This window comes from Lissotriton vulgaris, chromosome 3_1, assembly GCF_964263255.1.
Source record: "Lissotriton vulgaris chromosome 3_1, aLisVul1.2, whole genome shotgun sequence".
Lineage (NCBI taxonomy): Eukaryota > Metazoa > Chordata > Amphibia > Caudata > Salamandridae > Lissotriton > Lissotriton vulgaris.
Genome location: NC_141689.1, coordinates 148,232,588 through 148,249,801, shown reverse-complemented (window position 1 = coordinate 148,249,801; position 17,214 = coordinate 148,232,588). Strand labels below are relative to the sequence as shown.

At 46.7% G+C, this 17,214-nt stretch overlaps 1 protein-coding gene across 1 annotated transcript in view; it reads left to right on the top strand.

Annotated features, from left to right (window-relative positions):
- LOC147726124 (receptor-type tyrosine-protein phosphatase mu-like) overlaps positions 1 to 17,214 on the top strand; it is a 1,369,719-nt gene that overhangs the window by 1,177,240 nt on the left and 175,265 nt on the right. Inside the window, exon 19 of the mRNA XM_086960227.1 lies at positions 6,700 to 6,761. Coding sequence (XP_086816353.1) covers positions 6,700 to 6,761 — 62 coding nt within the window. The remainder of the gene's footprint in view (positions 1 to 6,699; positions 6,762 to 17,214) is intronic.

Genomic DNA, 17,214 nt, shown 5'->3' with positions numbered 1-17,214 from the left:
GAAGGGCTGGCGTCCCCCTGGCTGATGGCCACGACCGCCAGCACCGCCTGAGCTCGTTCCTGCTGCCACCCAGACAGGGATCCAGGCCTCTTTCCTGGTGTCGTCTCCGCAGAGCGCCTCCTAGGCGAAGCCATCGGGGAGCATCCGTGCTCGACTCCTCTCTAGTGTCCAGCCAGCTCCAGACCTCCTGCGGTGTGTGAAAGAAGTGTGTGCGGTCCCCAGCGACCACCCTAAGCCTGGCCGGGAACAGCATAGCATATGACAGCTGCAAAGACCTCAATTTTCGCTTGACCACCGTGAAAGAGGCCCGTTGCTTTTGCACATCTCTCGTGAAGTCTGGGAAAATCATGATCTTGCTATTGTCAATCCGCAGGTCCGGCAGGTTCCTGGCCCTTTGGAGGATACAGTCCCGGTCCCTGAAGTGCAGGAGGCGCATCACTATCGGGCGCGGCGGTCCACCAGGTTTAGGCGGTCGCGCTGGGACTCGGTGGACGTGCTCTAGGGCAAATAACGGGGAGAGTCCGTCTGGAGCCACCTCAGTTCGCAGCCACCCCTCCAAGTAGGAGACCGCGTCCCGGCCCTCCACTTTTTCCGGCACTCCCACGAGGCGGAGGTTATTGCGTCTAGAGCGCCCTTCGCTGTCCTCAGCTCTGAGCTCCAGTACACGGACCTTCTGCGCCACTTCCGCCAGTGAAGCTCTCAGTGTAGCCACGTCGCCAGGCAGTTCTTTCAGGGTCGCCTCCGAGGACGTCACCCGCTCCTTCAACTTCCTATGGTCGTCCCTCAGGAGGGACAGGTCCGAACCGATGGTGTCCATACGCTTTTCAATAGCTTCCCGCGACGCTACAATCGCCTGCATAATGTCACTCAATGAGGGATCACCCGAGCACGCCGGGCCCCCCGAGCCGGTAGTCGGCGCCTCCTCCTCCACGAGATGGCCTGGGTCATCTAGCTTCAGTGCTTCGAAGCCCTTCTTCCTGCCGCCTCGCACCATGTAGCCGAGTGTCAAGGCAGGTATGCGTCTGTCCCAACCTCCAGCAATTCAGGGCACCTCTGATCCTCGCTCCGGCGTCATCGCAGGCACTCAGCACCGTTGCGCCTCTCCTCTTCTCGCTTGGCAGCGCACCAGGTCATCCACAACCCCAGGGTGCAGGTCCCCACCACACCAGGTCAGGGGGGGGTCCCCCGAGGGGGTTCCCTCTCCAGGCGCGGGGCGAGTGTCTCCCTCTCCGGGCCTCTGCAGGTTTATGCGTCCTGTACCTCCGGGCGCAATGGCTAGATCAACCCCCGGTGCCCGGGCGCCCAACAGTACGCCGCCTTCAGTCTGGGGGCCGGTCCGCACCGTTGACAGCCGCAGCACCTCCTCTACTCTTCTGTGCTCATCCCTTGCGCGAAGCCTCTCACCGCTCGCCACCGACCTGTGGCGGAGGCAGGGGCCCCTCCTCCAGCTGCAAGGCGGCCCTCCTACTCAGCGAGGTCCTGGGCCCAACTGCCGCCAAGATCAGTAGGTCAGGCCCGGGTGCCTGGGCCACGGCCATGCCGTGGGCGATGGGTCCTGCTCCTTCCTGTGTCTCCCTGCTTCGCCAGAGCCCCGCTTTGAGGCCGTGCTGAATCAGGCGGCAGCTACCATTTTAGGTGCACGTCGCCTCGGGTGTCCCGCCTCAGCGCCACTCACCCCCGGTCCTCCAATAGCACTGGCGTCAGTCCACTCAGGGCGCAGGGCAACAGAGGTCCATCACAGGAACAGAGCTGGGTCACCAGTCTGTCCAGCCTCGCTGCCGAGAAAGTCCGGTCTGGCTCTGTTAGAACGGGCCGCCATCTTGGGGTCAGGCGGCCCTCTGCCAGGCTCCGCGCCGAGCTCCGCCAACGCCGCCTCGCTGATTGAAGTCCTCCACTCACAGCAGCTCCGGGGGGCTCCCGCTGCAGCGCGGCTGATCACCTCTGTCCACCAGCGATCTCCGCCGCCCACAGGACCGCTCCGTCAGGCAAAGTGGGCCGGGACCACGGCCGCCATTTTGGCCGCTCGCAACTCCGGGCGCAAAACAACGTTTGTTTTTGGCAGCAGTGGGGGCTCCAGGGCCACCAAAGTTATCCCCAGTGCTCCTCAGGCCCTCCCATTCGAGCCTGGGGGTCCGAGGTCCGAGCCGGGGGTCAGGATCTGCTGCAGAGCCGGGCGGGAGCGGAGGAGCTCCGGAGTCCCGCTTCCAGCTACATCGGCTCCTAAGCCACGCCCCTTAAAAATATACAATTATGATCACTAAGCATAAGTTCTTCTACCCTTTGGGGTAAAGCATTTGGGAGAGATACTAGAAGAAACTAAAACATGATCAATAATTGTATTTGCGTTTCTTCCCGTAAAAGTGGGGATCATTTCTCCATTTTTACCAGTTGCGCACGTCAGGATGACTAAATCATAATTTGCAATAATGGTGTTGAGTGTTTCCCCGTAGGGATTATGGGGGAAATGGGTGCCATCATCTCCTAAATCATGTCTGACACCGCATACCCTGATATTGGAAAATAAACAGGTGGGCAAACTGAAATCTCCCACCCAGATTATGTCAACGCAGCCATCATGCCCCCATGTAGTTTAGCGACAACATTCTCTAATTCCAGTGCAACCTTAAACCGGGTGTTGTCAAACACATTATTGTAAAAATTAATTAAGAGTACGTTCCTACCATGCTTTTGTTTTAGCCACATAACCCGAGAGTGACACCCGATGTTAATGTGCTTCATTACAGTCATATCAATACCAGTTGAAATTAAAATAACCAGCCCCCCCTTGGCTCTACCCGGTCCTGATCTTAGTGCTGGTAATTCATAAGAAGTAAAACCATCAAAATTGATAGACCCTGTACACAATGTCGCTTGGGGACATATAATCTCATGTGAGTCAAGGAACTCTGACCACCCTAGCATTTCCTGCTTATTAGATAATCCAGCGATGTTCCAGGTGGCTATTGAGACCCCTTTTTCCTGTTTGACTCCACTATTTCCTACAAGTATACCAGGACAACTATCCATATTCAGGGGTTGGACAGTGCTTACCAAGCCTATCTCATATGTTGTCTCATTATCAATCGGGCCGACTTGTTCCAGGATTTCAGGCTCTAATTCCTCGCTACTTGCAGAGTTCTTCCTAAACCCACCAACAGTGTTCTCTTTATTCAGGTAATTCATAGCCAGTCAGTCATTTTCCTCTAAATTGCTAAACGGTTGCAACCTATCAGAGACTGGCAAGTCAAACCTATTATCCTGTTGTGGAAAAGTACTACTCATAGTTCTATCCGTTTCTTGAGTTAACCCACCTGGTCGAGTTTGCCTATGGTGTTTGTAAAAAAGGCCAGGGGTAATAATGAAGTACCATGCCCCCGTGATTGTCCCAGTTTCAGTCTATTCAAAGATATTCTTGCATAGTGTCTATTTTTACGATTATGCAATCTCCCTTTATGGTTTTTCTCGTTGGGCCTATCCATTTAACTCTCCGTGTTGTAAGAATGCTCAAACTAAGTGTAACCAGGCGCTCTATAAGTGTTTTTATTATTATTATTATTAATCTGGTCTGCAAACGTTGTAGGAAAGTCGCAGTAACGACTTAGCCAACTGATACTTTTATTCTTAAGTGAGTCATGGGGCTCTTCTTGTTGCTGACTAAGGGGAGGTACATTAGTGATAACTACCACATACGGTGCACAGTCGGGTGGCAGGTTAACTGAACGATACTGCCCCGTCTCTGTGTTCCCTTCTCCTGCTCCAGAGTTAACCTCTAATAAATCATTATCCTTTTCGCAATTACCCAGGCTCTGGGTTTGCATTCCCCCTGCTAATCCAGGTACAATTGGGGATGCCACATTTTTTGGTGTCAAATAATTTATTTAAATTTAATCTATTTTTCTAAATCGGTTTGTGATTTTTCTTGTGTTTTCACATTATTACTTTTTGTGTGCTGCAGAAATAATTTACACATTGCTTCTAAGTTAAACCTGACTGCTTCTTGTGCCAAGCTACCCAGAGTTAAGCACCTATTAATTTAGTGACTTTTTGTGGTTCACACTGCAAGGGAATGTGGCTGTTGCTTGACTAGGGTTCACACCCCAGTCAATCTACAATCCAATTTCTCATAATGCTAAATGGATATAAGCCAATGCTACCATGTTTTAGGGAGAGAGTAAAAGCTCCTTAGCACTGGTTAGCAGTGGTTAAGTGCACAGAGTCCTGATGCCAACAAAAACTAATTCAGCAATAAATAGGAGGAGGAAGGCAGCACATTTGGAGGGTACCTCTGCAAAATTTCCTCATGAGCCAGGTATCAGTCAATTCAATTATTCAAGTGAACTCTTGGTTGGCAACCAGAAAGATGTTGGTCCAGCCACCTCCAGATATATATGGCTTCCTGGCACAGGAAATAGGGCCCACTCAGCCTGTTTATAACAGTACCACAGAGCAGTTGTGGTGTTTATGACAAGCTGTACCATCCTCCCCTTTATGGATGGAAGGAAGACTTTCAGGGTAAGATAAATAATTCAAAGATGTAGAAAATGTATGTGGAGTTGGCTCTCCACTGGATACCAGGTACCTCTGATCTACACATCTACCCAGTGATTCCCCCCAAACCCTGCATCGATGCATCTGTCCACATGTCAAATGTGGGTGTGGAATGGAGCGCAGTCTACTGCAGGTCAGCCATCACAGAAGGTCAGAGCTGTTACTTGGAAGAGTTGAATGAAGTTAGTGAGGAACCGTTGATGCTGGGCTCATGAAAATCTGTGATTCTACTTTAAACCTTTTAAGGCACTCACATACCACCATTTGGGATGATGAGGGTGCACTAGGCTAGGCGCCCAAGAAGCCTCATAACCATCCTCACTTAGTAACATGATAGAGCCTGAATGCGCAGGGCTTGATGCAGTGGTCAGTAGCTTTGAATGCCACCAAGTTCAGGATTGCTCAGTGAAGGGAATGGAATCCTTTGTATGGGGCTCAGTTGGGACTTTTGCTCATTGATAGAAAACCCCAAAGAGTTTGGCTGCCATTCAGAGGTGATGCACCACTGACCACAGCGAGCCTGCCTTGAGCAGGTAGTCTTCGAGGTACAAGAGCACACATCCGAAGATGGCAGTGACCACCGCCATCACTTGCATAAACATATGAGGGGCTGACGTAAGTCCTAAGACTTCTGCTGTCATTGCACTATTACTGCAAAAGAGGCCGTTTCCACCATTGGTGGATGAGGGGTCCAGCCAAGCTCAGTCTCTGTAGATGTATCTATCCCACTGGGAGTCTGTAAATTATGATAAAGCCATTCATCAGTATGTGGGAGGAGGCAGGTTGTTTAACTCTGCATCATCAGGTTCATGAGAAACATTTTTTCAGACCTGAGTCAAACATGGATATAAATAAGCCTTGTAGCCTCTTATAGGACTAGCGTTGAGGTGGAGCCCACGGATTAGTGAATGACTTCTTTGACATCTTATAGCGCAACATAGGTCTGAAGCAGGCTGATGTCATTTCAGGGTTGGAAATGGAATTGGGTCTAGGGCTGGCGCTGGTGGAGTCGGCAGTGGTGGAAAGGACTGGCTTGGACCCAGGAGCTTGGGTGGGAGTCGGGACTGGCAATGATACCGGACCAGAAACGGCTCCCACAGTGTCCACTGGCCTCTTGGCAGTGGCCACCACCTGAAGCTCAGCCGTGGGCCTCTACAGCTGCGTGGGGTCCAAAGGCTTGTCTGAGAAAACCGGAAACATCCAAAAGAGTTGTAGCATGGGCCTCCTTGAAGGCTGGAGGGTTGTCGATGGTCTGGTGAGCCAGAACCAGTTTCGGGGCTGGGTTGGAGTCAGAAGGCACTTGTAGGGTAGGGTCTTTTAATTTACATCCTCACGACTTCTCACTTGATTTTGAGTGGCAGCATGGGGTTGAGTCATTCTTAAGTTTTCTTACACTTCTGGTGCATTTGTGACTTCGACTTACTGCATGACCTGGACTCGAGTCTGTGTGAGATGTATGTTTCAACTGAGACCCTTAAGATCAGGGTCATAGAGTTGTGGATTGCCTGTTGGTGCTTGAGGGCACCTTTATGGGATAACGTAGAGTCGTGACCACGGCACAAGCACCAGAAACCCACTTTGTGCAGTTTGTGACTGACATCTGCTTTGTGCAGTCTTGGCATAGCTTGGAAGCTGTTATTTTTGGGGGACACCTCTTGCCTGGCACATTGTGGCAGAAATGTGGAAGTTGCCGGAAGACCACAAAATTGGCAAGTGGTGCTCCCGATGTGTTTCAAAGGTTGCAGAAAAAAAAGAACTGATGTCATTGAACAGTAGTGGTGCTTGTATACTCCTCCACTCTCTCACTTCCAGGGTGGTTCACTGTCACTGCAGAGGCACATGGCGCCACTTGTTGGGGCGCACGCGCGTTGCTGAAGAGTTCTCTGGTTTCAGCTTGGCAGCATTGTACAGGTGTGGGATCTGTGGTTGGAAAGAGTATCCACCAGAAAGAGAGTTATCAAAGGTAAGTAAATTCTTCTTTGGTCTATATTTTCAGACGTTTTTGGACAGCTGTAGATAAATAGACCACCACACATTCACTCATATGTGTCTTTTCCATCTATCCGCTTTACACTTTAACTTGTATTTACTCGTATTAAATGTTGCTTTATTTACATTAATTAAAAATAGATTTACTATTTCATCCTACAGGTCAAAATCTCCTGGCGATGCACATAATAGCACACTGCGGTTAAATAAACTAACTGGGAAAGGTAAGAGTCACTTCCTTCTGCAGCAATATCACAGAGGTTTTTGAAACTTGGGTACATAAAAAAAGTATTTGTGCAAATAGTACATTATGATTCTGAATTCTACCTACAAATTCACTGAATGCGTAAAAATGGGCCAGTTGAAGAGTTGAGTGCTCTCAGGGTGGTGGACAATTCGATTTTAACCATGAAAAATACACTGAACATGCATAAATGCTTCTTTTTGGGTCATCATAAGTATTTTGCATGGTCATTCTCTTCTTGGAACCACTTGTAAAGTTACTCCTAAACACAGTGTAAGCTCATTTGAAGGTAGGAATAGACAGTGAACACCCGCACATTGATGACGTTGGAAGGGCAGCGTGTGTACCCATTGAAACAGGTAAAACTTTCCTTCATTACAGGGTAAATATATTGCTTTCTGAATGGTTTTGCTAAAATTAAACAGTTCATGCCTTGTGTACTGCCTTCTGTATAGTGTCATGCTGCCAGTAAGCACCTTCTGGGAAAACCAAATCCCTTCACCCGAGGAAACGTGGCTACACTACCAATGTTTCTACTTATTAATCTTCACATTAGGAACTTTGCAAACCATACAATTACAAAGCCCTGCTGCCTGAAGTGATTCCAGTTTCTACGGTGGAATCTCCAAACAACGCCTGCAGACATCAGACCATCCAGAACATCGACGCAAGACTCATACTCTACCTCCCACCCGCACCCACATCACAGCGCACCTGAGGACGCTTCACTGGGTCCCCATTCACAAGCGCAGCCAATTCAAACTTCTCACGCAGTCATATGAAAGCCCTACACAACACAGGACCAGAATACCTGAACAGCTGCATACACTTTCACCAGCCCACCAGACACCTACGCTCAGCCTCACCCTCGCGCACACACACTCCCCGCAAAAGCAAAACTGGAGCTCGCTCATTCTCCTACTTTGCAGCCCAGACGTGGCGTGAGCTCTGTCAACACATCAGAGCCTCCTTCTCACTTGAGGTTTACAAGAAGCTGAAGGCCTGGCTCTTCGTATAGACACCCTTGGGATCACACCCCGACACACCTGTCTCGATACCCTCTTGGGTGATTATTGCGCGGCACAAATCAACATAACATAACAGGGAAGATTCCTATATTTCCCAAGGCATTCAGTAAAACATGTTTAAATAGTGAACTCTTTTTTTTCTCTCCATCTTCAGATTGTCCTATTTTTTTGGGGGGGTCCCTCGATTAATATAAAAATTTTACTTGTACTCCTAGTTGTTTGTCAGCGGTATCACAACTGAATTCATAAACAACAGTCCCACCTGTCCTATGAAAATGGAAATCGAGTTTAGATCTAAGATCTTCCTTGATAATAAAAGCTGGAAACTTAATGGGCATATTTATGACTTTTGTGGTGCAGGGCAGTGCACCACCTCACCTTGCTGCTCTGCCCTACATCATAAGGAAAGGGCAGGAATGTGCCATATTTATTCAGTATGGCACATCTTGTCCTTCTCCGCTGGTGCCATTCTTGTTGCCTTACGCCACTACAGCCACCCTTCTACCAGGTGCCTGTGTTGTAGACAGGTTTGTTTTCATGCATGAAGGGGCACCTTCCTGCACAAAAGCAATCCTGGTCGGCTTTTTCCTATTATTATGTGCGCTGTAGAATGCAGCACACATGGAATGAGGAAAAAAAAGGAAACTAAGATATTTCTCCTCGTAATGCCTCATCTGGAGAGGCGTATCTTTTTGTTGCATTCTCAGGTTTGCCTGTTCTTATAAATCTGGGAACGTGTCAAGATCCGTGAATATTGCGGGGGAAAACGCATGCAACACCCATGGAAATGCCTCCCTGGTGCAGAGTAATGCAACGCAGCAATTTTTACTGTATTACATTACTCAAGATTTATAAAGGTGGCCTTGCGTGGCTTTGTAAATATTGTTTTTACATTTGCGTTGCACTTGCACCACGTTGCAAAAGTGCTTGTAAATATGCCCTAGGTGTTTTTCAACAGAGCTGCAGTCACTGTCTGGCTCTGTCATTCCTATTTTAAAATGGTTTTGCTGGAAACTGCTGCGTGCAGTTAAGATATTACCACATTTAATTCCAAGAGAGCATTTTGAAGAGGCCAATAACAAAATCTCATTATTGCGGCCCTGGTACTCCAACAGAGGCCTCATGTGGTCAGGTGTTGGAACATCAACAGCAAACCCTTGAACAAGTTCATCTAATAAGTATTGCAAAAAACCACCAACTTTCTATCAGTGGCTAAATCGACCAATCTGTATTGGTTAACAAGAAATTGCCTTGATAAATGTAAAGGCTTAAAAAATAGGAAAAAAGGTATGAACATCTGGAAACCACTTATTGTCTGGATAGAGGAACGAGATAGGCAAGGAGTAGGGTAAATAAATAGATATAACTCTCTGGGTATACGTCAATATAATTAATGGACACCTGTCAAGCAATATGTTATATTCTTTGTGCTATATATGTTCTTTTTTCACTATGTATTGTATCTAACATACCCATTGTATAATGATATAACCTTATATTTTGTGTTTTTTTCCCTTTGTGTACTCCAATGGATCATGCCTGATTTTCAATAAAAAAATAAAAAAATAATAAGTATTGCAAAAAAGCCATTGAGTATGTCCTCTCCAAAAACATCTCGACTATTTCTCACAGATGTCACAAAATAATTCAGAGATCGGCAAACCTTCTCGGTTTGGTTTGGACTCTAGCCTGTCCAGGAGCTCTGTGATAGACCATCTTCTGTTGAATGTGTTTTAAAACCCGATGGAGCGATTCCCAGATGATGGAACACATCCTCCTCTGCTGTAAGATCACACTCACGGATGTTTTGGGGCCATAAGGGCAGGGTATTGCTGGTTTCCCACAGCGGACCTTCTATTTGTTTTCATGATTGATCCCGGGTAATGTGTTTCCCTACAGGAGGGGCATTGCCAACGCCGCCACGTCTCGGAACAGCATGTGTCCGTGCCTGTATTTGTGCGTGTTCATTAAATTAAAGCCAGAACTACTGTTTTTGGCAAAACTTTAATAGGTGGGGCAAACAATGGGAGAATTCATAGAGCAGAAAGCCAGAGGGAATTAACATACAAGAAAAATGAATTTATTAGAAGTACAGGAAAAATCAGTGGGGAAGACCCATGGACACATTCATTTGCAATGCAATCGGTCTCGCCTTTGGGACCTTATATGTATTTAGCTATGCAGCACGTTAGCCTGGGTGCTCAAACATCTACTGTTCTTTAACATGGAGGGAAAGTAAGCACCAAACTCCGTGACACGGCAGGTATGGGAACACATGGAGAGAAATATTGCCTTTCAGCAGGAGATGGTATAGTACAAAGCTCTGTTTTAATATAAAATCAGGGCCTTCGGTGGTCATATCACTGAAAATACAAGATTTGAAAAAATATTATTGTCTACAGGTGCTTGTGGAAGACAATTTCTATGGACTTGAATCTAGAAAATTACCTCTGCTGGTCGTTTACTATCAAGAAAGTTAAATAGAGGCAGTTGAACAGAAAAAAAGCCCTATCAAGAAAGTTAAATAGAGGCAGTTGAACAGAAAATAAAGTCCCTAAGCGGAAGCAGACAAGTCCTAGGGCTGATCTCGAGAGCCCACAAAGTACATACACATATAAGTATACATATTTATAAATATTTTCTAAAGGATATACAAGAGATCTCGAATGCTCAACCTAAAAATGGCTAAAGATCAATGGGGAAGACAGTGGTAGGGAAGAAGGAGAATGATAGAGCACATACTGAGTCCCACTTGCACACACTCCCAGAAACCATCACACGCCTTTAGAACATACAACATTGCCCAACATACAGAAATAGGTATACACACTAACACAGATAAATGCACAATCAGTTTCGGCTGGACTGTTCCCATGAGGCACATGGTCAGACTGATATGAATAAGACCATGTCTAAACTGGGGTGGCGGAGTGGGCTAAAGGATAATGATGGATTAAACCCAGATCAGTTGACTGGGGGTGAGTGCTTGCAATGTTCAACACTCCGTCCATCATCCCTTTTGGTTTTGCTTTGTTCGCCCTCAGTTGGCAGGATATGCCCAGAAGTGGGTCCCTTGCTCAATTTGCCACTGGATTCAAGCTAAGCATGAGCGAATTTTGCGGATCTCGCGTTCGCGAATTTTGCGGATTTGCGGATTCGCAATCCGCAAAATCTGCGAATTCCCGCGAATTTGCGGATTTTTTTTTTTTTGTGTTCGCCCGTGTTTCTGCCAGTTCGCGAGGGTTTTGTACACTTTCGCAAATTGCGAACTTACCTGTCGGGTCGCAAGTTTCGCGAACTTGTTGTTTCTACGTGTCCAGCCTGTTTGGGACACTCTTCTTCATCACTGCCACTCTCTGTCACCACTGCCACTCTCTGACTACTCATGCCACCCTCTGGCCCACCCATGCCACCCTCTGTTTCATCACCACACCCTCTGGTTGTCCAGTGTACATTATTTTCGGCAAAGCAAAGCACACCTTCCCTGCCTCAAGTGACCTGAATTAATTTGGGGCTGATTAATGTGTCACAGAATATTTTTTTAGCTGGCACCTGCTTCCTTAGTGCGCCCTGATTAGTGATCTTTTGCACTTGCTAAGTGCTTTCATTGTTGCAAAATTAGTTACAACACCTGCCCTGCCCCAACTGACAATAATGAATTAGGGGCTGATTAATGGATTTTAACTTCCAGCCTGGCTCCTGCTTGTCTCCCTTAGCTGTAATTCAGGACCTTTGTGGCATATGTGTAACTATTCTGAGGTTCAGAGCAGGGTCACATAATAGTTTCAACTGGCAACTGAACTCTGGAGGGGCCCCTCAGGAAGCACTACAGGAAATGGCTACTAATGATGAGCCTGAACTTTTGAACCTGGTAAGTAGTTACTTTCAGTTTTGCTAAGATCGTATTTCTGCAATTTTGCACTTATTCGCGGGGCGCGAACTCACGCGAACTCACGCGAACAGTGCGAGCAGTGCGAGCAAAATCCGCTGCTCGCGGATTTGCGGATTTTGCGGGAGATTCGCAAATCTCGCGGATTGCGGATTTCCCGAAAATCCGCAAAATCCGCGAGCGGAACGGATTTTCCGCCCACCCCTAATTCAAGCTAGCCGAGCTGATGACGGCTGATTACCCAGAAACCGGTCCAGGGATGCTTGTTTCCGGTCCAGGGAAGACATGGCTTGGCAGTTTGGGCTGGACTCCTCCCATGAGGCACAGGGTCTGACTGATTTGCATATGGCCATGTCTGAATTGGAGTGGTTGAGTGAGCTAAAGAATGATGATGGAATAAAGCCATATCAGTTGACTGGGAGTGAGTGCTTGCAATGTTCAACACTCCGTCCATCATCCCCTTTGCTTTTGCAATGCACAATCATATACATAAATTGCAGTAACTTTTCTTGAACGTAAACGTTTAGATTGTCAGGGCATCAAAGTAGAACGCACAGTGCTCCCCAGACCCTGCATGGATAATGAACAGGCAAACAACAGGACAGTGGGTTGGTATCTTTTGGTGTTCTTGTCTTTTAAGGAGGGGGTGGGACTGCCCCCCTCCCCCAGACTAAATATGTCCGGGAGTAAAAGCATAAAGCCATACATGTGTGCACTGGAGTTTGGTGGCAAGTACCGCTGTGAAAATACAATACAGGCAAAAATAAATGGTGGTATAAAAGCAAGTAATAAGAAAATATGTACCTCACAGAAATATTATCTTACTCTCGCTAGTACACCTGCTGCTCAGGTAAACAGGCCACATTTCAGATTTTCAGGAAAATCCTTTTTTCCTTGTTTTATTTGATCAGCTTAAAAAATCCCTGTTTCGTCTTTTAGTCCATTATAATTCACGATCTGAATCATGAGCTGTGGTGGACGCTGATCTAAAGTGTTTAAATGGATCGAATTAAAGAAGAATAAAAGGGTGTTGATGACACTTCGGGGTGTGATCTGTTAGGCTGTGCTGGGAGGGAAAAGCCCCTTCCCCCACATTAGCCCGTTCCTGCGATGGCGGTGGCACTGGGGCTGAGAGCTGCTGCAGCACCGCGAATAACTTGAAAATAGCTCTACTGGGGAACACATTTGCTGTGTTTAAACTATGTACTGTCAAATATCAGGGAACTGCTTCTGATAATCTGCTAATAGTTATTTAGCATGCAGATCTAGGTTTTAGTTTCCTTTCTTTGATTTTTGTAACTTTGATCTAGGGCTACCATCACTTGAGTCACAGGAGCACCGATGTGAGTGAAACAAAAAGACTATTATTATTATTATTATTAATTTTATTAAGCGCACAGCTACCCAAAGGCTTCCCGGCGCTGACCAACAAGGTATAGAAATAGCAACAATTACTGGTTGAATAGCCATGTTTTCAAATTCCAGCGGAACTTCAGATAGTTGGGCTCAGTCCGAAGACAGAGCGGAAGAGAGTTCCACAGGGACGGACCCAAGAAGAAAAATGAGCGGCCACCCATTCTTGTTCTCTTGATCCTAGGAATCAGAAGCTTGGATTGGGAGGATGATCTGAGAGTACAGGAAGGGACATAAGAAATAATAAAAGATTTAAGGTATTGTGGGGCATTGCCCGCAGTAATTCTGTGTATAAAACACAGAGCCTTAAACTTAACCTGACTCTCAATACGGAGCCAGTGAAGACTACGTAGAAAGGGAGAGATGGGAGACCTGCTAGGGAGTTTGCCAAGAAGGCGAGCTGCCATGTTTTGAACAGTCTGAAGTTTACGGACAATCTCCTTGCCGGCACCCAGAAAAAGAACATTCCCATAGTCCAGGCGGGAGGTGATTAGTGCCTGGACTACGGTTCTCTGAGTGTCAGGAGGGAGCATCCAGATGATTTTCTTTAACCACTTGAGAATGACCGTACATGTGGCACAGACCTTCACAGCATGGTCCCTCATTGATAATTGGTCATCAAAAATGATGCCCAGATTTCGAGCAGTTCTGGAGGGCAAGGGGGGAGTGCCCATTTGGTCAGGCCAATGAGAAGGCCCCCATAAATCACAATTAGTACCAAACAGAAGAAGCTCAGTTTTCCCGCCATTCAGTTTTAATTTGTTCTCATACATCCAAGCGGAGATTTTACTAAGCCCGAGACGTAAGGAGGAAGGGAGGGATGTGTGACTGGTGGATAATGAGTAGATTAGCTGAGTGTCATCAGCATACGAGTAATAACAATGACCCAGCACAAACATAAACACTTGTTTGTTTTATGTATTAAACCCTATAGGCATTTACAAGATACCAGTAACGTCATCAAGTGTGACTCAAGCATGATGAGATTTCAGTAGGTCCACAGCAAACCCAGACACATTCCTCTTACTTTCTGTGTTGCATGCAAAGTTCAAAATGCTCCTGTTTAACATTTCTATATTAATATTGAAATGTGCATAATTCCAAAATTCAAAGTGACAGTTGTACAAACTCTTCCCCCAGGTTACCTCATTCAGTGGCAGTAGCGCAACTGCGGTAAGGGCGGCGGCATTGCCAATATAAATATACACAAGTTCAAAAGCAGCATCTCAGCAGAACCGCTGCCAGATTGCGAGAGAGTTTTGTGTTCTCAATAAGCTTCTCCCCTACACACACGTTTTCTGGCCTATTAATGTATCGTCGTAAACACCCCCGCCCCCACCGAGGTGGGGCGGGATGGTACATGGGGGGCACATGGGGGGGTGGGGGGGTGGATTCAGGCCCAGATCTCGGTACTGGGGTGAATGTATGAAATTGTTCTGAATTCTGTCCATCAATTGTTCTTTTTGCATTTGAAACTAAAACGAGACAAGACAGATCTCATGCTCCTAGGCAGTTTGCCAACTTTCAATCCTGGGATCCTGTGTCCAAATTGTCTTGAGCCTCCACCAGTACCAAGAAAACAGATCAAGAGTCTGGGCATGTGGCTGGACCAATCCCTGACTTTCGACTTTCAAGCAGCTAGACTATCGGCCACATGCTACGGCATGCTGAGGATACTGAGGAAAATTGTTCCCCTTCTCCCATTCCTTGCTGGGCAGATAATGGTCCAAGCACTGATTGTGTCACGCATGGACTACTGGAACGCACTCGATCTGGGAGCCCCCAATTCACCATCTCCAAACTTCAGGACATTCAATACTGTGCAGCTCGCCTGCTTCTCAAAATCCCCTATCAGCAATCTGCCAAACCCGCTTTGAACACTCTGCATTGGCTGCCCATTCCAGAGAGAGTCAAATTCAAGGCCCTGTGCATCACCTACAAATCCTTCTGGGGTAAAGGCCCGCCCATTAACCAATCCATCTCTGTCCCATACTGCTCCAACAGAAGCCTACGCTCGGCCAACCTCTTGTTTACTGTCGTCCCAAAAATAAAGAGAGTGAGAAGTGGCGGCCGCTCTTTCTCCTATAATGCTGCCAAGCTTTGGAACTCAGCCCCTCTCCATCTACGTAGGGTGTCTAACCATTCATCTTTCTGAAAACTCCTAAAAACCTGTTTTTTTCCAAATTAACAGCCAGTAGAGTTGCCTCGTCTGTCCGTGCACACAGATAGCGCTGGGATGCCTAAGGGTAGCTATGCGCTTTATAAATGTTTATTCATTCATTCATTCAGGTCTTTGACTTCACGGGTAAGTTCAGTGCATTGTAAGACCACAATGCAATTTACTATTCATCCTGCTTATTGGTACGAGTCCACAATGTGTGAGACATGAAATCTGCATATTCTATTGTTGGTACATTTTGTATACATTAGCAGACCCCACTTCACCATTTGCAAATGTTAAAGGAAAAGATGAGAAACATGGGGGCAGATTTATAAAGGGTTTGCACAAGCGCTAAGTCACACTAATTGATGCAAAGCAGCTTAAACTGTTGTTAGGTAATTTAGTTTTCAGTGCAAAAGTTACTTTACCCTGAAAGGGTACTGTTTTCACCGCAACCAGCGCTTTGCGTTACTTTGTGACACAGGGGAGTCACATGAGTGTATCGTGGTGGATCATCACAGGCATCCATAGTATTTGATGCAAACCTGATCTACCAAAGGAGGCGGACTGGGCTTGCTTTCAATAACATAACTTCTCACTGAAAGAGGATCTATTTGGGAAAAATGTTTTAATTTCTCCAGACATTCCACACCCTGCATATGTGCTACACTGTACAACACACCTCCAGTGTATGGAATGGTTTACAGTTTGTCCAAGTGTACTCTTACAGTACAGTACCTATGCAAGACATCACAACACCTCTGCACCATGGTGCGAAGGCTGTGTGTTGCTGGGCAGCCTTTTTGTGTCTTCCTCTTGTGCAATGCAGTGGAGCGACTTTGGCTTCTGTGCGGCAAAATTCATAAATCTGCCCCAGGGTCCTGCAGATATAGAGTCATTTGTCAACCTTAGGTGGGGCATGAAATGTCCCCGGCCACCAAACTCTGCTTGGTTGTGCCTCTGACACAGTCATGTTTTAGGCTTGGCATTGTCACAATATTCTGCGAAGTGACGATTCAGTACAGAGAATGAAAGGAGTATGTCCTGCCTCTCCTTTGAGGCACAATCAATACATTTTCCAAAAGTTGCATGCTAGGGAATTCCTGGTGGTGTGCAATTTGAAGCACAGAGAAGTTATTTGGATGGATCATGTGCTACCTAGAAGGACATTACCACAACGAACTTTATTTAGCAGTATTTTGGGAGAATGCAGTCCAAAATGCAACACACCACCACCCTTGCTCCTAAGTAGGAATTGAAATTTCACAACTCCTGTCCTTTAGTGAGGTGATATTCATGGAAATTACCCCCACTCAGAAGACTGTTGATGCACTAGTGCGTTTCTGTAAAGGGGATGTTTTGAGTGGCTTCTTCCTCTGCCACCACCATGGAATAATCGGACTGTGCAGCAGAATTGTGGGCGGCTCAGAACATAGGATCTGATTTTTTACATTTTGATGTTTCTAGGAAATACAGATTGAATTAATCTTCAGCCACTGGGCCACTGGGCTGAATCCCAGTCCATCCTTCTTTTGCCCAACATGCCATTTGAGAAGGAAAGATTTTTTGGCGTAATGCAGAAACACGAGAAACCCTAGACCGGCTTTGTCCTAGTTGGGCCTCATCAGTAGGGGGCAGCGTGAGTCCTATGACAGTGAACATGGGCACATCTGAGCATAGCTGTCTGACTAAGTGTATCACAGAGAGAAAGACAAAAATTTGGTGGGTGGAATGCTTGAACTACTCAGGGCCGCTTCTCAGTCCATCGTTTTTCGGCCCACCATGCTACCTCAGACAGGAATCAGCAATATGCAAATGATTCTTGGGCCTGCTCCAATAAGAAAAGTCCAGCCCAAAATGCCAGACCAGGTCCTTCTTAATGAAAATACAAGCATCACCAGTATGTGAAGTTTGAGTCCTGTAACACTGCATGGGACCCATA